We start from the raw sequence: 25,799 nt of genomic DNA on the forward strand, positions 1-25,799 counted from the left end.
GTTGTGGGCACATCCCCAGTAAGAGGTGTGTAGGAGGCAGCTGATCAATGTTTCTAACTCTCTATCTCTCTCTTCCTCTCTGTAAAAAATCAATAAAAATATATTTAAAAAATAAACTTGTTTCATATCTTATTATAATTTTTTTCAAATTAATCTAGACATGGATGTTATTATTTTAACTTTTCCTATCAAATAATTCTGAAATAAACATCACACATGACTAGTCAATAGAAAAACAATCCAAATTCACCAAACAAGGAAAATTTATTGAATTGTGAATTTCAAAAAATTATTAGGTATCAGTTGCACATACAGTTGAGCGACTACTATGTGCTTAATCTGTCGTGTGGACTGAGTTGTACTTTGTCTATTACAATAGAGTTAAACTGTTCTTACAAAATCTATTTTATTCTTCTTTCCTAATCTTACCTAATGAAAGAGAAACATGCAAATTAACCATCACTCCGCTATGCCCACAGCCAATCAGAGTGATTATGCAAATTAACCCAACAAAGATGGAGGTTAATTTGCATATGCAGGCACAGAGCAGTGTGACACCTGCTATGAGGGGAAGGGGGGCAGCAGACAGAGCTACAGGAGCGGTGCTCTGGAAAGAAGCTAGGACTTGCCCGCTCCTGGGTGGGCTGGGAGCAGGGACGTGCCGGCTCCCAGGCAGCTGGGAGTGAAGACAGGGGAAGGAAGGCCTATTCTTTCAAGGCCTATTCTTGCATGAATATCGTGCAACGGGCCTCTAGTTTCATTATAATGCTACCATTATTTTGTTCTACTTTCATAAAGTGAGGGCTATCATTTAAAATTCATCGTTTTGAAATAACAAAATTAAGTTTAGTGAAGAGTGAAGCCCACTACTGGTTTTACAATGTTACTTTGCTGACCACTGTTTTGTAGAGAACACCATAGAGATGGAGAAATGCCTATTTTGCATCTATGAATGTATCCCCAATAATGTCTTCGTTTTTAAAAATGTGTGTGAATGTCCATGACCACGCAGGTCTGAGTCATCTAACCCAGCGACACGTCTGTGACAGGGGTTGGCTATAGAAGGTACCAAGTCCTCGGAAACGTAGCCTCTGGCCTGGCCCTTCTCCCTGTGCCATCTGGGTCCACGCCCAGGAAGCGGGCAGACACGCTGGCCCCGAGATCGTGAGCTGGAGGAGGAGAGATTCCAACGCTCTTAGGAAAGAGAACAAGTACCTTTCTGAACCACACGAATTCAGATTTGGATCTTGACTGCCCTGAGGGACTTGGGCAGAGCACTGACGTCTTTTCGGTAGACGGGCCTGATGCTCCCCGTGGCAGGGGTGCGGGCTGGGCGAGGCGGCACAGAATCATCCTCCAGAGGAGGGGTGGTGCGCGGAGCTCACTCCTTTCATGATGGTTTATTGCCCGTTTTCAGGACAGCTGACGCCTCCCTCTGCAGGCTCAATTAGACTCAGTCCATTGCCTTAAGGCACATTGTTTACATGTTTACATTTCTTAAAAGGGATGTTGATGGCGTGTCATAGCTTAGCTGGCAACCAGTGTGTCTTTCTCGGGGCTGCCTGAAATATAAAGTCTCTTTAACACTTGAATACATCTCAGATTTGATGAGACCCAGCCAGAAGCTTTCACACACACTTGTTTTGAAAGATACTCTAGGGAATAAGCGTCTACCAGGAAGACCTGGCCCCTGGGTGGTGACCCGTGCCAGCGCTTTTCTCGGTGGCTGTGGGCAGGGCTGCTGCTGGGGTGGAAACGTGTGGGTCTGATGCCTTCTGACAAGGACAGAGCGCTGCATTCGGGGTTATGACACTCTGTGCTCGGTGCTTTGGATCGGGTGAGCTTGCTGCTGGCTCTCTGTGTGCGGAGGTGTTCTCAAGCTGTTATTGATCCCCACTCCACAGTGGAAATTGATGCTGTGAAAACATTTTTGCTTCATGCTGCATATGATTTGTGGAGAAGATAGCCGCCGCCGCTCTGATCAGACGGCTTCTGATAATTGTGAAAGTGGATCAATGAAACTCCCATTTACTCGGGGACATTAGAGAAAGAGATCTGTTGATCAGAACTGCCTCCGAACCACTATTTCTGGCAAAGCAATTTGCACGCCCAGGGTACCTGGTGCCCGGGTTGGGACGTGGGACCTATTGATGTTAGGAGGTGTGGCAGTGGCTCATTTCTGTCACATGACCTTTGACAAGTCCTTGGATCAATTCTTAGCTACTTTATCTGTAAAGCGACTCTGACAATTCCCAAAGGAAACCTAGCCTGTCCTTGCTATTGCCAGATGGTAGGAGTTTTAGGTGATGCTGATGGAATGACTTAGGAGTACAGCGCTGTGTAGGACAAGGAGCCAGAGTGTCGAACTCAGACCACCCCTGGCTCACAGGCTAATTCAGTTCTGCCGGGGCTGCTGCTCTTTTATCCCCACTGACCCTTTGAAAGACATGTTCAACGTCCTGATTTTACTCTCCGCTTGTATAGAAAACATCGGTTCCTTAGATAACGTGGTTCAACTCTGACATGACAACAGAAACCTTCCCATCACACCCATTCAAGGTATTTCATATTCTGAGCCTGAGTTTATCATGAGGGGAGGGGGGTTGAGCTATGCTAACTTTGCAAAGTGTTGAGGATTAATTTTGTATCCTCTAGAACACATACTTCCAGGTCCCGGTCTGCTGGGGCTGACGGGCACACCCTGAGCGACGGATGAAAGATTACTCTGACACATGTTTCTGTGAGAGAGAGGCTAAGGGACTGCTTGGCTGTGGGAACCAAACAGTCCCATTCGCCTGCCTCCTTAGGCTTTTATTCTAACAACAGCCTGAACTAAAATTAACGACTGACAGTTCTCGGGTTATGTTGGACTCGACGTACTTCATCTCCCATTTATTTATTAAAAAAAAATGTTCCGTCATTTCGACATATGTACATATGTGGTTTATGTTTTTTATTATTTATTTACCACAAGTAAAGGTCAGGAATTGTTATCTTTCTTTAAAATTTTTGTTATGTTTCACTTCATTACTGCTGTGTATGTGCTCCATGTGAGTGACGTAGGTGCTAATGTAGGTGGGTTCTGACTTACGGAGAAAATCGCATTACGTCTCGCCATAGGAACCGATCTCCGACGTAACCGGAGGTCCTACTGTATTGGATACTATCAGCAGGGTAAGCACCCTTGAGAAGACACATGTGTCTGCAGAGTCCTTTAAGCAAGGACGTTTTGAAGTCTAAACATAAAGATTCCAGTAAATACCTGGGGGCTCAGACTTATTGGGAAGAGTCGAGTCAGGGGCTGCCGCCTTTGGCAACCCCCCCCCCCCCAAAGGCCCCCGACCTTTCGGAGATTCCTCCTTACAGACTTTCCAGCCAAGTCCCGTGCTTCCCCACACCAGGCATGGCCACTGGGCATCAACTCTTGGATGACTTCATCCAAGGACGCAGTGCTGAAGACGCGCCCCCAAATTCCTGTCCTCCTGCTGTTCAATCAGACACCAGGCACTGCTGTGAAGGGACCTGGCAGTTAGAATTACGGTTACTAATCGGCTGACCTTGGAACAGGGAGATTATCCAAGATGACCTGGTGGGCCCGGTGTAATCACAGGAGGCCTTAGAAGCAAAGGAGGAAGGGAGACCAGAGGCGGGGGAGAGAGGCCAGGGAGGCTTTGAAGACGAAGGGCCAGGAGCCAGGGCAGGGGGCGGCCTCCACCAGGTGAGAGGACCCTGCGACAACCTGGCACTGATGTCTGCCAACAACTGGGCGGGGCCTGGAAGCGCGTCCCTCCCGGAACCTCTCTGAGGAGTGCAGGGTGGGGGGCACCTTGACTGCGGCCTCGTCAGACCTGCGCGCATTACCCCGCCGAGCCCACAGACTGTGAGACCACAGACACCCACAGTCTCAAGCAGCACATGGGTGTGGCTCATACAGCAGCCACAGGAAGCTAGTGCACCAGCCAGCCAGCCAGCCAGCAGGTAGCAACCGGGCTCAGACTGCCGGGAGCCGCTCCCGAGCTGGTGGTAAGCTGTGATTATGACTGAGTTCTGTTCGGATCAACTTCTTTTCCCCTTAAATACGGTCCTTTAGGACCAGCTTTTGTGGTCCCATTCGTATGCACGTTGAGATGGCGACGGGCCAAAAGGCTCTCCACTCAGGGACTCCCGATTTTGCGGACTCACTGAGGCTCCGCCTCTGCTTCCCCCCAACACCGACATTTCACCTTTAAGGGATCTCTAGGCCCGAAGTTCTCTACCGCACACCGGAAGAGGAATGCTGTGACAGCAGCATTTCTAAAAACAAGGAAGTGGTTGAGCCATAATAGAAGGCGCTTGCCCGTAATTCTCCTATTTTAATCTTTGTTTTTGCCGAGGCCAGTTTGGGTCCTTATTGATAGACATCACGGCTTTTGAGAAGTTTGTAGTCCCTTTAACACCGTGGTCGGCAAACCGCGGCTCTCGAGCCACATGCAGCTCTTTGGCCCCTTGAGTGTGGCTCTCCCACAAAAGACCACGTGCGGGCGCGCACGTACAGTGCGATGGAAACTTCATGGCCCAGGTGCAGAAGTCGGTTTTCGGCCTGGGCGAGTCTGTTTTGAAGAAGTGGCGTTAGAACACTCAAGGGGCCGAAGAGCGGTTTGCCGACCACTGCTCTAACAGAATCACTGAGTACTGCCCGCGTGTGCGTGTCCCTGGTCAGGGCGTGGAGAGTGGCCGCCCAGGCGCTACCGCGCTGCGGGGGCTGAAGAGCGGGGAGACAGCGGCAGAGGGTGATGTGCGGAGCGGGGGGCAGAGACGGAGGGCGCGGGGCCTGCTGGCGCCCAGGAGTGGGAGAGCGGCAGGGACAGGTTCTCCCGGGAGGCCTTGCCCACACCTGGTCTGGCCCCGCGGCCCCCCCGCACTGGGAGACACAACTTACTGTGCTCACATCATAGGCCCCCCCCCCCCCCCCCCCGCCGCCGGACACCAACCACAGCCCCAGACAGCACTCTGATGATGTGGCATCGCCCGGCAGCCATGTGTTTCTACACACAGACGACGACGCTCCGGGCCGGGTGAGAGCGGCCACTGGCATCCCGCTCGGCCCCGCCTGGGCCTCCAGGTGCGTTAGGGACACCAGCCCGCATGCCGCCGTGGGGGGTCGCTATGAGGACTGGACCGAAGCAACGACACGGGTCACGCAGACTGGGACCCAGGCCCCTCGCACAGAGGAAGCACCTGCTTCTGGGGGTCCGCCCTCTGTGGGGGGCACCCAGAGCCCAGCACGCACACGTGGCCCCGCGGGACTCCTGGCCTAAGAGGGCATCGTCAGTCCACAGAGCCCGGGGCAGACCCAGGCCCCCGGTGTCTGCGGCCCTGCTGCCCCGTTAGGATTCCGGTTAGGACTCCCTTTCGCTTACACCAACGGGCCGCGTCCGCGCAGAGGAGGAGCTGGGAGACACGCGGTCATACAGTCACTCCATCCTCACTTTCAGGAAGCGCGGGTGGGCGGGCGGGAGTTCTAGCATGTTCCTCCACACGCCCCTGAATAAGATGCTTCCAAACCTAATAACCTAATGACTTCAAAGGAACTTTGAAGTAAATTTCTAAAATGTAAATCCATAGACTCAAAATTATACAGAATTCCATGGGGAAAAAGGCTCAATTCCAAAATTAAATGGAAAGCTCTGTGAAATAGCCTGTACACAAGTCAATTACGAAACAGACCAGCTACAGATTTTTGGGTAAACCATCAGCTCTGCAGAGTCCATCAGCATTTTAAAGGACCGTGAGCACAGGTCCCGCGGAATCGGGAATATCTAGGAGGACTTACATCCCGTCGACCAAGAGCACTTAGGTTCTCACACAAGTTCTTTTAAAATAATTGTTTCTATTTTCTATTGAATTTCAGGGTTAAAGAACTGATACGAATATTACAAATTTTGTAAATTTGGCGCATCCTCATTACCTCTTTGTTGTTTATAGAACCTTTATCCTAATAACCTCAAACTAAACAGCCCACTGTTCACGCACGGTGAAATGGATAAACAGATGGCAGAATATTTCTACAGAGGAATACTGCACAGCAACAAAAAGGAATACACGACTGCTGCTGCAACAGTGATGGTGCGCCTACATATGTTCTTTCACATTAATACAACACTTGTTTGCAGATTAAAAGAAACACCTGTAGAGTTTTAAAACCCACGAGACTAGAATTCTCTATGTTTTCATGTGTCTGAATTGAAGTTTAAGAGTTAAACATCTCTTCCATGGGCTTTACTAACCTATAGAGGCCTAGGTCCCAGCCCTACGCTAGGTAAGTCACAGACTATTTGAGTCCCATACACAGGAACATGCCATGTCATGATTACCTATGCGTATTCCATGACGTAAACACACTACTGTTAGAGTCGCTGATCCTCGGGGGGAGTGTGGTCTCTGAACTGTCCCAGGTGCCCCCTGCTTCAGGGCTGTCGGTACAGTTACCAGCGCGAGGCCCGCCAGGAGACCAGGGTCACCACAGGGTCACCACAGGGTCAGCGCCAGCCCCTGCCCGTGGAGCCCGCACGTCAGCTGGAAACGTTCGGTGCCATTCCTTGGCGCCAGCTTCTCAAATGCAATGCCTGCGCCATCAACCCTGCAGCTCCGTCCCTGAAGGCTGTGCATTGAACATCCTGTTGTTTAATTTTATGTGACTGTTCACAGCACTTGCAGGAGGACACGGGAGAGGAGAGATTGCTGTTCTGGGAGCTCTTTGCTCTCTTTCGCCCCAAAGCAGTCCCCGGGGAGGCGCCCATGTTAGACCCCCCCCCCCAACCCCCGATTCACGGTTCGGAGGAAGGGAAACAAGCCCGCTAGCTGAGGCACGAGTGTGGGTCTTCCAACCGCACCCCAATCCGGGGACCCCTGTGCTCACACACAGTTCCCTTTTGTAACTGTGACACTTCCCCAACATCCGCACGGGTCCGAGCGCGGAGCTTATGGCAGGAAGGGGTGGGTTTGAAACCCAGTGGCCTGTGAATGAACCCCATTTGGCCACCTTCCTGGCCTTTGGCAACCAGTGGAGTGACGGGCCCGGTGAGACAGAGGGGGGTCACCGCTGGGGTACCAGAGGCCACGCCTCACTCACAGGCCCAGCCACCCAACAGCGGACACAACACACTCAGCCCCCTGCTCTGTCGCTACATAATCACTCAGACAGGATTACCACATTTGTATATAATTCTATATAATAAAAGCCTAATATGCAATTTGACCAATCTGCCAATGACCAGTCGCTAATGACGTGCACTGACCACCAGGGGGCAGACGCTCAATGCAGGAGCTGCCCCCAGCCTGCAGGCCCCAGGCTGACCAAGGCGGGTGCCAGTGGGGCCCCCCCCCCCCCGATCGTCCCACTGGTCGCCCCGCAGAGGGAGGCGACCAGTGATGGTGGCGGGGGATGGATGGGGCCAGAGAGCGGGCAGTACCAGGCCAGCCAAGGAGGGTGCGAGCGAGGGGCCCCAATCTCCCCGCCAGTCACCCCACAGATTGGCCCTGATTGCCGGCCAGGCCGAGGGACCCTACCTGTGCACCAATTTTGTGCACTGGGCCTCTAGTATCACATAATAACACACACACACAATACTGCAGATGTATATACAGCCGTGCGATAATCATGGCCGCCTCTTTTACTGCCCAGGTGCCGCCAGCCTCGTGTGAAGGGGCTCTGGACACGTTACCTCGGATTGTCATGCCGACCCGACAGGAAAGGCCTGTTCCCACCACTCTGTGTGATGAGAACATGCAAGTTCAGGGAAGCAACAGGACGGCCTGAGCACATTTCTTCTGGCTGCGGATGCTGCTCTCTATCCCGCGTTACAGCTCCCACCGCAGGCTCCTCTGCTGCGGTTCTTTTTAAACTGTGGCCTCATGAAACCTGGGCACACGTGGTCATAAACAGAACCGCACAGCCAGTCCTCCTCCGGAACCGGGCGGAGACCAGGCGCTGGTTGTGCGTTTGCGCCCCCGGGGTCCTGCGGATGGGGACAGCTGGCTGCAGGTCCCTGGAGACGCCTGCCTGCCCTCCCTGCCCCCCGGGTGACTGCCTGCACCCGGGCCGGGCCCTGGCTGCTCAGCCCTCTGCTCATCTTAGAGAAAGTCCCCGACATTACCGAGGACAGGAAGGCACAGAGGGGCGGCAGTGGGATCGAGCTGACGCTGTGCTTCGAGGGACAGACAGAAGGACAGGCAGTGGCATCTGAGGAACATTCTCTCCTTCACCCTTTTTCTCGTCACTTATACCCAGTCTCATTCTCGAAAAGGTTCTGTTGTGGGACTTGAAAGAAGTGTGTTCGAATCTGAATTTAACAAGATATTGATTTGCACGAGAGAGGAGTAGAGAGGTGAGGAAACAGAAATGTGTGAAATTGGCCTCACATACACTGAAATTGAAGATAAACGTTTCTTCCAATGCGACATGCTGGAAATATCTCACATAATTTTAATTGTAAATAAAGATATCTGTTACTGAACACATCTGCTTAAACAAAACAGGTATGTATGGTCCTGTGACTACGAGGAAAATATCCATCATCATAAAACAGGGTTTATTAAAATGCGATGAAAGCTAAGTGATCTTGACAGTGAAAACACTATTGTCACGGGAAGCCCTGTGATAGGCTCCTGCCATTAGAGCCGCGTCTCTGGTCACACGGCCCGTGAAGAGCAGCGCTCAGCGTTACAGCTGCGATGCCCCATGGTCTAACCGGCCCCTGGAGATAGAGCCAGCTGCGCTGTCCTGGCAGGTTCCCAAGAGGAGGAGAAATGAAGCTGACACTACTATTGTTTTCCCCTCCAATGTCAGAAAGATGTTCCTCAGGACACAGGTGAATGTACAATTCCTGGGGCATGTGTTCAGAAATGTCCCACAATGATCAGGCATGTTTGGGACCAGTGAAAGCTACGGTGTAAACTACGGATGCTCCACGCTGATAACATCCAGACAGGGATGCATTCCGCAAGCAATCACTGCCGTTGTCAAGCACGGGAGCACGTGCGAGGCAAGGGCCTGATACGGGGTGTAATGACGAGGGTGGAGAGGCGGCTGTGTTTGTTGGCTCGTCTGAGCTCCAGGGACGTGTCCGTCGTCCGTGGCAGCGGCACGGCCTCTTTTTTATATTTCCTTGAGGGGGAGGGAGATGCTAATTGTCCTCTGAGTACCACAGTGTTTCTTCTTTTTATGCAAGAAGATGCAAAAGGATGCGTAGATGTCAGTCCCAGATTCCCCAGTGCTGTGGCGGCGGAGGGACCTCCCGGCGGGGCGGGAAGGGGTCGGCGCGGCTTCTGTGAGGCCGGGACGGAAGGAATGTGTCTGGGCAGAGAGCTGCCGGCAGCTGGGGCAGCGGGACGACGGGAAGAGGATGTGAAGCATAGGGTTCCGTGCGGCTATGGGAACCACCTGAGAATGTTCGCTGCAACTGAGACGTTTGCGGGTGGCTGTGCCTGATTTTTCTAATTCTTTAATATCTCCACTCTGTCATCTCTAGCTCTCTCTCATCATTTCTATTTCTATCATCTCTGTCTCTATCATCTTATCATCTCTGTCTCTATCATCTCTGTCTCTATCATCTCTGTCTCTATCATCTTATCATCTCTATCATCTCTATCATCTTATCATCTCTATCATCTCTATCTCTATCATCTCTATCTCTATCTCTATCATTTCTGTCTCTCTCTCTCTCTTGTTAATTAGAATCTATAATGGATGTCCTTAGGGTTTCGTTTATGAACCATAATTAAACAGTATGCACATGTGGACTCATTCCATAACTCCCTGGATATCTGATGCCACCATTCAGAAAAATATAGTTCTGAATCAAGAATGCTGACGAGTATTTTCCCTCCAGTCAAAATGCTGCGACTAAGACTTGCAGTTGAGGCCTGAGACACACAGCTACCAACACCCAGCTCTTCCTCTCCTGGGAGAGGAGCCGGGCCCTCTGAACGCCCCCGCTGGCCCAGCGTGCCAGGGTTCCGGGGTGGCGATCACGCACCCACCTCGGACAGTCTGAACCTCCCGCAGCCCCAGGGAGGCCCTGCCTGCCACCGTGTTTGGTGGGAAACAGGTCACAGTGCTGCTACTGAAGGCAGCTGAGCGCGCTCTGAGGACGCCACGGTTTCCTGAACAGGCCGCCTGACGAAGCCGACTTTGAAGAGAACTTTAGGAACAACACAAACACACTGCCTCCAAAGACGGAAGAACACAACACAACTGCTCTCAGTTTAGTGCTGGACTTCTGTTTGTCAGTGAGAGGATCGCGTGGAGACAGTCTGACGCGGTCCCCATCCCATCACCGGCTTCTTCCCACGGACAGCGGCTGTCACTGCAGCGCTGACGGGCACTGTGCTGTGAAGTGTGCAACTTCAAGGTCAGCGACGGGAAAGGGAATTACATTCGCGCAGGGTCGAGAGGCACAAAGGACGCTCACACGCTCCGTGGGCCGCCGTGAGCCCACTCCTGCCGAGAGGCCACCGGCCTGGCGATGCCTTTGCCGGGCCAAGCAGAGCCCCCAGCGCCTCGGTGCTTGCCAGAGCTTCCCCAACGATCATTCAAAAAACAAATGTAGCAGCACATATATATTTTAGACAGTACTCACCATCACGCCGTAGCTATAAATAATCTATTGTTCTACTTATTTTAGAAATGGAAGACATCTATTAAAGCTCTCCAAACCACCCGAGCCAGAATTTAATAATATTGCTTTAAAAATTCATCTTAAATCAATAAAAACTGCAGTTTTAACAGGAAGCATCTAAAGGCAGGATCACTATCCAGAGAAAGGACACGCTCAAAACCTACTAATGTATTCCGAAAACTATTAAAAACACTTTACGACTTAATTATTGGAAGATCACAGCGCTGCTCCGGTGCCTTTGTACTGACTGAGCGAGCTGCGCGTGCGAGGACTAAGAAATGAAACTGCTAATTTGCCGGTTGCCCTGGGGAGTGAGGGGAGAGGAGGGGCACCGTTTAGATCTGCAAAGGGTGCTGCTGTCGATGCTACATCCTGACACGTCGCTAGTGAACCCCACCTCCCACCACTGCCCTCCTTTCAGACGGAGGACATCCGACTCCCGGGGTCACTCACGGTTCATGTTCTTAAAGATGTTCATGATGGGGAGGATCTGACGGTAGTAGGGCACCAGGGCCTCGCCCACCATGTCCGCCGACACCACCAGGTGCTGCAGGACCTTGAGCGTGACACAGATGACCTGCCGGTTCCGGAGGTTCAGGGCATCTGCACGGGAGGGAAGGAACAGGCCAACATAAGAAGCATGAATTCCACAACCACAAGGCGAATCGACCGGCAGACCATTTAATTAAACCGGACTCTACTGGGGATCACCAGTGGGACGAGCCTTGTCATTACAGCTTTGAGCGACGCGCTGCGGTCTTAGCGCCTTCACCAGGAACTTGCTGGTGTGTTATCTGTTCTCCAGCCGGTAGCGATTCCTTAGCATCCCTGCAAAGTGGCTCATCGTCTCCCGCGGAAGAGGCGGTGATGGACAGGTAGCACGAGACAGAGAAGGCCAGTTGGTGTCGCGGGAGTGAAAGGACCCCGGAAGGTTGACAACAGGTACATTTCCGGTTAACAAGCCACACTACTCTTCAAACCATGAGACAAACATTGGTCTGGGAAGGGGGCCTGGGTCTCTGTGTGAGTAGAAGCCACAGGCTGGCTACAAACACCAAGAACGTTCTTGGTAGAGGTGAACGCAAGCTGACTATGTTTTACACTCTCAGGAACGCAGGGAAGGAAAACAAAATTTCAAACGTTTAGAACTTTGAAAGGAATCGCCCGTAACCCACTACAAGAGACCGGAGAACTACAAGCTGGCTAGAAAGAACACCTCCGAGAGCACAGCGACAAGGCGCACCGCAGGAGGACAGGGGACGGGGTCCCTGTTCTCACACGGGCAGGGTCTGGAAGGTGCCACTTGCTCCTTCCAGCGATGAGGTCAGAGGCTGGGACCAGGGCACTGGTCACTGGCTGCGTGAACTTGGCCGACACCCCCACACTTCCTCGGTCCTAGTTGATCGTGGGAACCTGTTACTGACACTCTAAGATGACTACCAGTTCTAAGGGTTATGTAGAAGAGCTATGGAGAGCATGTACTATAGAAGATCAAAGGTGTTACTCATACCCTGTGAGGCCCCAGACTATTCCAATATGAAGTCAAAGACTCTTATTAGTAAGATGTTCTACCTTCTAAAAAAAAGAAAGGTCAACCATGACCTTAAAGCATGTGCCCTTTGTGGAGGGGCAAAAGGAACCAGGCTTTCAGAAGGGACGATGCTACACTCGATGAACCTGGGAGGCGTCCTGACATCATTCTTGAACTCTGGGCCGCATTTCCAACAGCCTGGATCTTGACAGCCTCCCAAATTCAGTTTGTTCCGAAGGTGAGTTCCTGCCATAAACTTTCTCCTGGTCCTCGGGCTCCCTATTGAGAAAGGAGACAGCCAGGTTCCCAGCCAACCAGGGCCAGATGCTGTTTCTGACCCCTCGCATCCCTCATGTGGGAGGTCCTCTCGTCCTGTCTTTGCAGTGTCTCCTGAATGCATGTCCTCCTCCCCATCCTCACCTCCGCTCCTCTGGTTTCATCCCCACCTCCACGCCTCCGCTCTCCTGGTCCAGACCCCCATTACTCGCGTCTCTCCATCCTCACTCTGCTCCTTACGGACTGGTTCTCTGTTCTCTCTTTCACGCTTCTGGTCCGGGGTATCCCTCCTCACCACCTCCCTCGGTTCTGGCCCTTGAACTCTCCACTGGAGCACAGTCATGGCTTCTAACAGACCTCCCTCTGTTCTTTCTCCGCTCTCTGAACCTGTCTTTTCACACAGCTGCTGAATTCCCCTTCCCAGAGCATTTCTGATGATCTCACCCCCCGCTCAAAGCACTGAGAGTCCCCCCAACCCCATTTCCTCCAGAATAAAGTACAAACGAGCCAGTCACACGGGGGACACTGAGGGTAACATTGAACCAAACTGAATTCTCAGCTAAGAATCCAAGACTATGAGGAATCGTTTAGTGGTTTCACAGCTATTTCCTCTGGAAGCACAAGTAAGTGTTTAAAAATAATCGGTTACATTCCTCCCAGCAACAAAGTGGGGCTGGGGCCTGAAAACACCTCAGGGCAGCCCCCCGCACCTGGTGCGTCCGGACCACATTCTTCCTTGGTTTGAAGAAACACAAACATGATGACTGGAGATGAACGAATCCCACAGATCGATGGGATTCCGTTTCATGATGGCTCATCACTACAGCATTTAGACACATTGCAGGCCAAACCCTACATTCTGAAAAACACTAAAAAATAAGAATGCTGTAAGTTAGCCTAAACGCGATAGTAATGAGACAGTTAAGAGCAGAGTGTCAGGAAGCCCTGGGACAGTGGGGAGGGAGAGGGCATGTGGAGTATCTCATGGGCAGGAGTGAGGCCCTTTTTCTGGTCTTATCTCCTCTGAAAGTTGTTTTGCCTTTTCCGGAAGTCAGGTGTGACCGAGCCTTGCCTACTGATGCCGCTCAGTTTAGCGGAAGAGAACGGAAGCCTGCGGAAATGCTGTTCTGAAGATTATGGGCAGCGAACGTGCTTTCAGAACGTCTCCCAGCGCGTCTCAACACGCTTTCGGCGTGGGGCAGGTCTGTGGCGGCTCACACACTAGCGGCTAACGTGCATTGAGCACCTCTGTGTGGCAGGAACTAAACTGAGCACTTTCCATATATTAGTTAACTTAACCCTCATTCGGCAAATGTTTATGGAGGATGTATTATGTGCCAGTCAGTGTTCTAGGAACTGGAGGCATAGACCTGAATAGGACAAATGTGTACTCATGCCCCTGGGGCATATATTGGTGTGGAAGAAGATACTGAACACACACACAAGTAGGATAAGGACTCATCAGAAGGGTGAGGCATTTAAACAGCAACTCAAAAGGGGCATTCAGGCCAGGCTAGACGTGGGGAAGGCTCCCAGACTCAGCAACAGGCCCAAGAGGTGAGCAGACGGCACAGAGGTGAGGAGCAGGCCCAAGACGTGAGCAGAGGTTACCTGTGTGAAGAGCATCGCAGGAGAGGGAGCAGCATGCTAGAGACTGTCCCCTCCTGGACAAAGGCGTTCTTTTACCGCAAGTGCTGCTGCTGCTCCTATGGATCACGTTCTCCTTAGTGATGGGCGACCAAAGCCCCAGGCAGCCCAGAAACAGCCTCCTGCTTGGTTTTATCGCTGGGTGCAGATGTTTCTGGGATCGTTTAGAAGTGGCAGGGAGACGTATGCATATGTGGGCCGATGTGTAAGAGGAAGGTGAGGGCTAGTACTTTCTCCCAGGCTGAAAGAGCCTGTCTTGCTTTATCAACCAAACAGAATCATCGTATGCTTAAGGTCCTGGTATCTGCCTTCCCTAAACCCCCCTCCTAAACAGGACGCATAGCCACATCTAGCTAGATGTTGTATAAACTGTTTAGTGAAAACGAGGCATTGAAACGGAACTACACAAGTGCGTTTTTATATACTGTATATTCAAAAAATGTGTAATGGAGTGTGTATAGTTCTCATTACAATTTGTGGGTTTTGTTTTTTTCAAGAAAGCCTTTCTGTTGACACTGAAGAATCACGAGTAGGAGAACCTGTTGAAGGAACGAGAAGAGGGAGCCGTCTGGGCGTGGGTAGAGCCCCTCAGGTGACTAGGAAAGATTTGGCAGCCCTAGTGGCTCCTGAGCGCGGCTACCACAGGCTTCTTCCGTTAGGGGGTGCTCGCCACAGCTCAAAACAGGCCAAAGCAAGCCCACCGACCACCACGGCTGGCCGCTTTCCATATAGAATACACGGATGAAGGAGCAATCTTTTTATCCAGATGAGTAATAATGACATCAAACTTTTGTTGATTCGCTTTATGCCTCTATGTATAGGTAATTGATGACTTGGTGATCAGTTAACTATCTCTCTCATGATGGGTAGTAGATCTACTAGGGAATAATTATTTCCATTTATTGTGACCCCCATTAGATTAAGATGGTTGCGATCAATGTTATAGGATTAACAATGGTTGACAAGTAAAATGCCTCAACTGTTACCCTTCCTGGCACCTAGAGGGGAACCCTACATCCTCCTAAAGGACCAGGATGTGCCCCATGCAAGCCCTTCACCTCCTCCGGAGGGCGCTTTTCCAGGGCCCATTTCCCCTCCAGTGCCTCTAGTTTTCTCCCTCATTCTTCAGATGTTCCATTGAGTTGTAAGTCTTTTTGTTCTTAATATCCCAGTAGAAATGAGTAAAAAAGAGGTTGATTTTTATTTTTTTTGAAACAAAGTTCTTTTCTTTTGAAAAAGTGTGTTAACAGGTATAAAGAGAATACGATTCCCCAGCTTGAAAGAGAAGAAATGTGTTTATTCTCGAATCGATGGCCCTGAAAGCTACTGTCAAGACTTCAGTGAGGACTTTGAACTCAAGATTTAAGGTTTTTGAAAAGGGTCTGACATGGGAAGCCCACTGACATTATAGATCAGCCCGCGGAACCTTTCTATTCAGGAAATCGGATTTCCACTGCACTGCTTACCTTACCGCCTTCGAGAAGAATCAACATGGGAGAGTCTTCAGATATATAGAAATTGGTGAAGAATAAGGACAAAATAAAGTCAAAGTGTTAAACCATTCACCTTAGATGGTTATAAGCTACATGTATGACTTCCTCAAGCATAAATTCTCTGACTGCTACAATGTGTGCAAAGGAGAACATTTTCTGCTATTAGAGAGGGTTCACTACTGTGGAATCAGGAAAAATGGAGACAGCTCTCCTTCTTTTAATACTGGAAACAACAAACAAAATGCAAAAGCAAACAAATTCTAAAGACATTGTTGACGGATGCTATAAATGTTAATATCCTTGTTATAAAAATAGCTTCACAAACCAATAAAAGACTGAATCTTCTCATTTGAAAATAGGCAAAGAATAGGACTAGATAATGCACAAGATAATGAATACAAATGAACAATTACTATTCTCGAATGTTCAACGTCAGTGATAATTAAAAGATAATTTTGAATATCATATTAACGAAACAGTTTTGAAAAGCTAGTAAATGAGTCTGGGAACAGGCCCGGGAAAGAGGCCCCTCGTAGCTCGCACATTGAAGACCGCCCCGACCTTCCCACGCTATGCCTGTAACCCCTGACCCAGCACCTTCACTTCGGCGCACTCAGGCTAAGGACATGTGCAGCTGTGAGAAAGATGTAGAGGAAAGGAGGTTATAAGTATTTCTGTTTATAATTACAAACAATCTAAATGTTTCAAAACAATTGCTTATTTAAATAAAATCTAGTATAGCCATATAAAGGAAAATTATGAAGTTACTAAAGTCATCTGATAGAAAAATATTTTAATAATAGGAAAATGTTTATAAGATGCAGGTGAGTAAAGAAGTAGGTGATAAAGCATACTTTCACTATCATCTCATTTTATAGGACACAATTTAAACAGAAAATACTGGACATTTATATAGTCAGATGCTAACAGGAGAGACTCTCTTTTCCACAGGCATACATAGACACAGGATTTCATTCCACTAAAACACAGTTTTGCACTGCTTATTACAAAACTGTGAATATACTTTGCAGATTTCCCTAGAAGTATTCTTCTTCATGATACTGACTTCATGTGTGTTTAATGTAGCAGAATTCAAATGTCTTTCCTTATTCTTTCTCAATGTTTTCTTGATTATTATTAACCATCTATATTTTGAGACAAACTTTAAGACTTTAAATTTGGTCAGGTTAAAAATATGCTTGGTGCTTTGTTAAAATTTCTAATAAATGTAGAGAATGGTTTCAGGGGAAATGATCCTCTTTACTTCTGACTAAATATTTCCATTAGAAGTAAATATCGCTTCAATTTTTCTTATTTTTAATTAGGTTCCTTAAAAGGCTTTATAGTGTTTTTCATGTAGATTTTGCATAGTTTTGTGATATCTACTCAAAGGAATTTTAGATTTTGTTACTATTTGTGTAAGATCATTTTATACCAATATGCTCTCTAAAAATTATTGACAATAAATACATAAAAGCAAATGATTTTTGTATATTTATAACTGTGAACTTACTTAATTCCCTCACTGGTTCTAATTGTTTTTGAGCAAATTCAGTTGGCTTCTATCCTATATAATAAAAGGCTAATATGCAAAACAACCGAACTGCGGAATGACCGGTCACTATGACATGCACTGACCACCAGGGGGCAGACGCTCAATGCAGGAGCTGCCCCCTGGTGGTCAGTGCGCTCCCACAGGGGGAGCGCCGCTCAGCCAGAAGCCAGGCTCACAGCTGGCGAGCGCAGCGGTGGTGGCAGGAGCCTCTCCCACCTCCACGGCAGCGCTAAGGATTTCCAACTGCCAGCTTAGGCCCGCTCCTCGTCGTCAGGCGGACATTCCCTGAGGGCTCCCGGACTGCAAGAGGGTGCAGGCTGGGCTGAGGGACCCCCCCTGAGTTCACGAATTTTATGCACAGGGCCCCTAGTAAGTAATATAAAAAAATTGCTAAATTGATCTTTGCTTTCTAATATTTCTTTTTGGTCACATGACAGGGGCCACATTTCCTAAAAGAAAACATAGTGTTGTCATGCTGAGGGTGGGCATTTTTGTTTTCCAATCATTCTTATTTATTCTTCTCAAATAATTTATTTTTATTTTATTGCGTAAACTTTTCCATCATCCAAAACAGAAATTCTATATCCCTTAAGCAAAAACTCTACATTTCCCTCTCCCCTGCCCCCCACAGCCTAGTAACTTCTACCCCACTTCCTATCTCTATGAATTGCCTACTATAGATGTCTTAAAGTATATTAAGTATGATTTTTTCTGAAGTTCAAATATTTAATTAATATTTGAGATTATGGGCCCAACAGCATATTAGTTGAATTACATTTTGCTACTTTAGAGGCACTAACCATATAATTTATTAAATTACAGAATAAAATAAACCAAAATATGTTTTGAGACCAAATTTAGGTTTTAAAACCATAGAAATTTTTCTCCTTTCAGAACAGAACTCAACTGGTGTGCACAGTCAATCTGGGGACAATTAAAACATCACAGATTGAGCTCAGTGCTTACAGACGTGGAGTGAGCCTCTGACAGCGGTTACGATGTTTTCTTTAATTCATTTCCCAGCAGGGTCACATCAAAAAGCATCCCTTTCTCTCTCCTCCCTTTCTTCTTTAGAGACAAGAACATAGTCTGACTTTAGGACCAAGAATACAATGTAGTATTTCGTAAGAGTGTTTGGGCCTTCTTTACATGACTGACTTAGTTTTAAGGATGAAAGGACTCTGTTATCTAAATGGTCTCAACAATCCGGACCCAACACGGCTGACTGAGAACTCACACAGAGGACCCCAAAGAACAGTGCTCCTTCCCCACCTCGCTGCAGTCATGTGGGGTCTGGTGGCTCCTCGTGCACATTGAACACGGTAACAGGAACCGGGAGGAAGCTTAGCAATACCCTGCCCCGCCCCTAGCAGCTGGCTCAGTTCAGCTGGAAGGATGACAGAGGGCGTGACGGAGTGACGACCGCAGGAGGCAGCCAGCCTTGGCGCCATCTCAGAGGACAACCAACGACGCTGCTCCTGACACTGGCCGTGCGTCCCTCCCGCTGGAAGAGGGTGCCTACACTCGCCACAGCCTTCCCCCGGGGGGAGTCAACTATGAAGGTTACAATATACACCGGCTCTCACAAAGCAAGAATGCTGAGAGCTCCGCTACAAAATAGAAAAATGGGCAAATTTATCAATTTCCCAGAAGGAGAGGCCCTTTTCTCCCCAAGAGAGAGCTGGAGCAACTACACACCCCGAGCTTGAGTCGCTGTGTGGTTCATTTCTGGGATTGATCAAGCACGTGATCGAGAGCTCCCAGGAACACAGCGGTGATTACAGGGGCCTGAGCTCGCTCCCTGCAATGAGCCAGCCAGCTCAGCTCACACGTCTACGTGTTTACTCAGAAGGGAGTTCACAAACAGCTGGGTCAGCACGCCTTCTCTTGCAGGCAAGCTGCGGAAGGGCGGAAAGCTCGACGTTTCCTTTTGTGATTGTGTGACCCATCGGATCCAAGCACAGGCGCCATGGTCTGGTGTCCACCTGCCGAGTCCCTGGAGGGATACGTAGCGGCCTGTCCTTGACCGGGCCCACGTCCCATCTCGATCTTTACTGCCACGTGGATGCAAGTTACAGAACACAAATCTATCCAATCTATGATGACCCAAAGTTAGGAAGTCTGTAGCGATATGACCATGAGGGAGCACCAAAGAGGTAAAAACAAGTGGCTGTTATAGCCATCGTGATGGGCACTGTGCTAACTGCCTACGGGTTATGATGTGCTAATCCTTGCGTCAGGTTTGGGTAGCTGCTTTATAACCCCCCGAGAGAAGAAAGAACTGGTGTTGGTAAATGGCAAGCTGGGCTCTGGTTTGATGAGCCTGTGGCCTGTGCTCAGAGTGGCCAGACCCCACTTTCTCCCAGCATCCTTCCCACCAAGCCCTGGGGGGCGCCGGGGCCGGGCTCGGACCGAGGCAGGAGACACATGCAGATCCGCAGACTCGCGCAGCCCTTGAGCAAGCGGACTAGACACCTGTTGAGTCCTGAGCTCACGTAGCCTGTCCTTCAGGAGCGAGTCGTTGTGCGGGAGCGGGGTGTGCGGGCACCTTCTGAAAAGCCAGGGACACCTGTGGTAGTGCTTTTCCCCGGGCTGGGGCTCAGCCCTCACCAGGAAGGACGGAGACTCCCAGGATGAGGTCTCAGCGGGTATGACTACAAGCTGCTGCCATAGTCAAGACGGAGATGACGATGGTGGGGACGGTGGTGATGAGGATACAGGGTATCACAGCAGTGACAGTGATAACATGTATCACACACCACGTGCTCCGTCCGCTGAGGGCCTGAAAGCGATGAGCTCATTAACCACCGACATAACACACAGGATGGATACGCTATTGTCCCAATTTTACAAATGCAGACGTGGAGCCTCGGTGTGGTGAACTGGCCAGACAGCTGGCCTGGCAGGGGTGGGATTCTGACCAGGCGGTCTGAGTTTAGGCCTTGCTCCTGAGCATGGCGCAGCGCTGGGAGAGCGAGAGCAGTTGTTTACTTGAGAACAGGAAAGGGACAGTCGGTACGTGGTGAGTTCAGTTGGAAAACGCAATCTTCAGCTCCGTTTCCCTTTTACTCGATTATTCCTTTCTAGTTTGAACGGCCATCGTCTTGGTTCTGGGTCACTCTGACTCCTTTTCCCTATCCACACGGGCACCCAACCCCCCTCACAGGTCCAGACGGAATCTCCCCTCTGGCTGACCAGGGAACTGCTCCAATACTCCTGAGGCCACCTGACCTCCGCCTCGGGCTGCTACCCTCTTGCACCCACGAACACACTCTTCCGCGCAGGAATTCACGTGGAGTGACACCAGTTTTAGAGCATGGCTTTCTTGAAGGGGAGTTGAAAGTGGGGAGGTATTGGACAGATGACGAGTGAGAGAAATGGAGAGAGAGGGAAGGAGGGAGAAAGCAACCTCCGGCTACCGGCCTCTCACAGCCCCGCTGGCCATGACTGCCCACGCGCAGCCCAGCGCCTCGCTTACGAAGAGCTGCTTACCCCCGACCTGGGCCCTTCTCCACGGCCTCACTTCATATCACAGCAACTCTCTGAAGTACCTCCTCAGCGCCTTGTTTTGGGGGATGAGAACTCAAGGAGATGGACTTAACGTGCACAGAAAGGCGGGCCCAGGGCCTGTGCAAGGGCCACCCCAGTTCCCAAAGGGCACAGAGAGCGATGGGCTTCAGCCCCAGGTGCCGAACGTCCAGAAGCCACTGCCCTCAATGGCGCCGGGTCTCATCGGGGACCCTGGGTGGGTCAGTATGGGCGAAGTTTGCTGCAGCGATAGATTGGCCCTTCAACCGCAGTGGTTTCCCAGGAGAATACTTTCTCACTCAGGGGGGAGATCCGATCAGGCCAACGGGGCAAGGAGGAGGAGGTGGGGGGCTGTGCACGGGCCTCAAGCGCTTGACTTGAAGAGAGTACACGTAGCGCCCATTCCAAGCTCATCAGCCCAGTGAGTCCCGCGGGTCCCGTGCACGCACCGCGGCAGCCCTGGGAGCGGAGGAGCTGCTGTGCGGTAGCGCCTCTGCGGGGATTCCTGTGCCGGGGAGGCTAACGCCTGCCCCTCTCCTCGCCTGCTCTGAGGTAGCTACATCATCTGGGTTAAGCGGTCAGCACGCTCCATTCCCCTGGACACAGGCCAGAGCTCGGCAGAAGCTCCCCCGGAGCAACACTCTGACCATCTCCGGGAATCCTGGGACAGAGTCTGGGAAAGCCGCTCTTTCCCACAGGGGATGAGTAAGCGTGCGGGCCTCGGATCTACGCGGAGCCTCCTGAGGCCCAGCTTTCAGGCGACCTTGCAGAAAACAGAGCAACAGTGGCACCAGGCCTGCGGGGAGGCCATCTCTGGAGTGCTGGGCATGTGGCTTACTAAGCAAACAGCTCTTCATGACAATCGGAACCCGTTTTCTTTTTGCATTCTGTAACCAAAATAATCCCGAGGAGCATTTTCAGAACAAATGGGACAATTCCTTCTTGAATTAAAAAGCATTGCCATTTTTACAGTTATTATCACTTTTCAAAGAATTTACCTGGAAATTTCCAAGATCTATAAATAAAATGATTAGACCACAAATAAAGGGTGGCACAGTTCAATTGTACTTGCTCCTTTCTAATTGAATAGAATTCTCAGGAGGATTTTGGGAACAGGATATGGGTTCTGACATGTCGCCCTTACGTGGTGTGTTCTTCCTGCGGGTGTTCTTTCACAGGAAGATTCTGCTCTTGAACATGTCGTTGCTCAGGTTGCCTCAGCCATGTCTGCACGTTCGTCCTTCACAGCCGGGTACCCCGCTCATTGGAGCGGCCCTAAGGGGGCCACGGCCTTACGTGTGGCAGTTTGCAGGTCAGGGTCCGTCTGTGACCCCTGTCGGCCGCCGCGCCTCCTCGCAGACCAGCCCACAGATGAGTGTTGCTGCTCATACAGAGAACCACAGGAGGGAGTGCAGGTGAACAAACACGGGTGTGCTCTCACCACGTTAGTAAGTTCTGAAACACGTGAAAACAAAGTGCATCTATACAAATTAAGTCAACAAGATGGGAGGCAATTCCCAACGCTGAGAGAGATAAGTTGTCTGGGGAAAGCATCGTGGTCGAGTAGATGTGCGAGCACAGTGAGCAGTGGAATGCGGCCACAGCAGAGTAACAGCTGGTTACTGACTCATGGCGATGTGAGGATGGAGGGCGGAGGGCAGTGTGGGGAAGAGAGGCACCTCCTGACCCATGTGGCTGGGAACAGACAGCGGCACAGGCTCGTTCCCAAGCTCAGTCCTGTTTCCCGCGGTGAGTCATTGTTCTCCCAGTATGGGTGGATCCACTAGGAGACTGGGGAGGTGTGGCCCCAGGCGCCAATTTATGAAAATCCCCCCAAACCGGGCTTAGCCTCCGTCTGTGGTCTCGTTGTGTCATCAGCGAGTCGTCCTAATGCGGCCCCAGGGCCGCGGGAGGCCTTGGCCGCCCACTTACTTTTGATGGGGATGATGAGCTGCGGGATGACGGGGAGGATCTTGTTCCCGCCGTGCTCCAGCATGTCGTGGATCCCCTGCCGCGCGAAGAACTCGTAGGGAAAGGTCATCTCGCAGAGCCCGTCGAAAAACAGGGGCAGGTAGTGGTGGTAGTCCAGCTTCTCGATCTCCACCTGTGGGGACAGAGGACAAGGCGCGTGAGCACAGCGCAGGCAGGCCAGCCAGCCATGGCCCCAGCTCAGGGCGAGCCGGCTCTTCAGGCCTCAGGGGACCGTGGCCAGCAGCTGCTCTGGGGACCTGACCTCCAGGTGCAGTGGGTCAACATCACAGGCCTGTCCATCTTAACAGGTTAGAGTCATAAATAATCTAGCCTGGAAGCATTTTAGTACTTGTTCAGGTTTGATTGTTGTTTTGGGTTAGTTTTTCCTCTTTTTATCATTTTGCACAAATGCTGTGTTGAAAAGAATATAAGAATCTCATAGTATGTATGCTGAAAAGATAGGTGTAAAAATAAATCAAAAAAGAGAAGAAAGTAGAAAAGAGATGAGCATCCGGATTTCTAACAAGAATCTAATAGGTGGGGAGTGCAGTGCGCAGGACATATTCTTGTGACCACGAGAGTGAGGGTGAAGCGTGACCCCACGGCTGTCCCTGGAGCCTCAGTGACAGGATGCCGGTGTCATCAACAAGAAATGAGAGACCCGCAGTGGGCCGAACCGGAACAGGCCACGGGTACCTCAAAGTCAAAATACCAGCAATCCCTCTTCAGCTTCTTCTAGAACAGTGGTTGGCAAACTCCTTAGTCCACAGAGCCAAATGTCAACAGTACAACGATTGAAATTTCTTTTGAGAGCCAAATTTTTTAAACTTAAACTTCTTCTAACGCCACTTCTTCAAAATAGACTCACCCAGGCCGTGGTATTTTGTGGAAGAGCCACACTCAAGGGGCCAAAGAGCCGCATGTGGCTTGCGAGCCGCAGTTTGCCGACCACTGTTCTAGTACAGACGCATCCCTTATCCACCCCATGCCTCCATGGCCTCCTGTCCTGATCTTTGCAAGAGTACCAGCCCCAACAGGAAATGGGCAATGAAGTTACAGTCACGGAGCTGAGGAAAGCGATGGCGTGTTGGGATATGTTCACATGTAGGAGCTCTGTTCTAGCCGTGTCCTCCCTAGAGTATCTACCCATGACCTGACTTACCACCTGCAAGGTGACAGAAGTGACGCTGATGTCATGGAGGGAAAAAGCCCGCAGACTCAGACTGCGGATCCAACCCACTCCCAAGCAAAAGATGCCGCATTCCTAGGAACCGGCGCAATGTCTCCTCGTTTCAGGTCCTTAGGAATGTCCCCAGCGTCCAATTGTCACCTTATAATTAGCGAGTAGCCCATCAGCACCATGGAGAAGGCCTCTTTACATTATCAGGTGGTTATACCCCCAGCTCCCTCTCAGCTGGAAGGTTCTGGAGTCTCTAGTTATGTGTCTGCCTGCTCCTGGGTTTGAGTAACCGGTAGCCACTCCACGCTGCTCCTGAGTGTCTACTGTGAGTCTCAGTTAATCAGATGTTCTCCAGTCCCCAAGCGGGAGGACTGTGTCCAGCCTGCTCATGACCTTGACCCTCCCCACCAACCGAGGAAGCAAGCAGTCCTGACCCAAGGTTCACCTGGCCCCTGGACATGGGGCGTGGAAAATGAACCCCACGTGGAGTATGTACAGACATCAATTTTATTCTACATTCCTGTACACTCATGACATTAGCTTTATTCAGAGTAAAAATATATGGAATATATGCCCAATACCCGTTTTCTCAAGGATATTTGAAAATGTTATAGAATATTATTTTGTACAATTAAAAAAATACATTGCTACATCATTCAGCTACCAATATATATAACAAGGTTATCTTTAATTTTACCTTCATAATAAAAGTGTCCTGGGTACTATATTGCTATTTGTGTTTTTTATATGTTTTACTAATTCTCTTTCTTTTTTCTTATGTTGGCATTATATATGTCTTTCATAAATAGCAAATCATTGACTTTATAATTTAACTAGAAGCCCGGTGCACGAAATTCGTGCACGGCGGGGTGTTGTCCCTCAGCCCAGCCTGTACCCTCTCCAATCTGGGACTCCTGGAGGGATGTCTGACTGCCCGTTTAGGCCCAATCCCACCAGGATCAGGCCTAAACGGGCAGTCGGACATCCCTCTCACAATCCAGGACTGCTGGCTCCCAACTGCTTGCCTGCCTGCCTTCCTGATTGCCCCTAATGGCTTCTGCCTGCCAGCCTGATCACCCCCTAACCACTCCGCTGCCAGCCTGGTTGATGCTTAACTGCTCCCCTGCCAGCCTGTTTGCCCCCAACTTCCCTCCTCTGCCAGCCTGGTCACCCCTAACTGCCCTCTCCTGCAGGGTTGATCACCTCCAACTGCCCTCCCTTGCAAGCCTGGTCCCTCTCAACTGCCCTCCCTTGCAGGCCGGGTGCCTCCCAACTGCCCTCCCCTGCTGGCCATCTTGTAGTGGCCATCTTGTGTCCACATGGGGGCAGGATCTTTTACCACATGGGAGTAGCTATATTGTGTGTTGCAGTGATGATCAATCTGTATATTACTCTTTTATTAGATAGGATAGAGGCCTGGTGCATGGGTGGGGGCCAGCTGGTTTGCCCTGAAGGGTGTCCCGGATCAGGGTGGGGTTCCCTTGGGGCGTGGGGCGGCCTGAGCGAGGGGTCTGTGGTGGTTTGCAGGCCGGCCACGCCCCCTGGCAATCCAAGCAGAAGCCCTGGTATCTGGGATTTATTTTCCTTCTACAATTGAAACTTTGCAGCCTGGAGCGGAGCCAAGCCTGCTGCTCCCTCCGAGGGCCCCAGCCATTTCTGTGGCAGTTAATTCACCTTCTACAATTGAAACTTTGTAGCCTTAAGCGGGTGAGCCCCGCCAGGGTGTGCGGAAAGCTTTGATTCCCCTGTTGCCACCGGCAACCCTGGCCTGCTCTCTCAAGCTCCATTCTGCCGCCATTTGTTTGAATTTGTTTACCTTCTATAATTGAAACTTTGTAGCTTGAGTGGAGGCTTAGGCCTGCAACGGCTATGGAAAGCTTGGCTTGCTCTGTTACCTGGGAAACCTTGCTCTCTGTGGCTGTAGCCATCTTGGTTTGGGTTAATTTGCATACTCACCCTG

The 25,799-nt window shown here is 50.4% G+C and overlaps 1 protein-coding gene across 1 annotated transcript in view; it reads right to left on the reverse strand.

Moving 5' to 3' along the window:
• PACRG (parkin coregulated) overlaps positions 1–25,799 on the reverse strand; it is a gene marked incomplete at both ends in the record, with an annotated part of 292,581 nt that overhangs the window by 124,201 nt on the left and 142,581 nt on the right. The window contains 2 exons of the mRNA XM_079780682.1: positions 11,112–11,261; positions 22,621–22,792. Coding sequence (XP_079636808.1) covers positions 11,112–11,261; positions 22,621–22,792 — 322 coding nt within the window. The remainder of the gene's footprint in view (positions 1–11,111; positions 11,262–22,620; positions 22,793–25,799) is intronic.

The sequence above is a fragment of the Cnephaeus nilssonii genome (assembly GCF_951640355.1).
Source record: "Cnephaeus nilssonii genome assembly, chromosome: 9".
In the NCBI taxonomy this organism is placed as follows: domain Eukaryota; kingdom Metazoa; phylum Chordata; class Mammalia; order Chiroptera; family Vespertilionidae; genus Cnephaeus; species Cnephaeus nilssonii.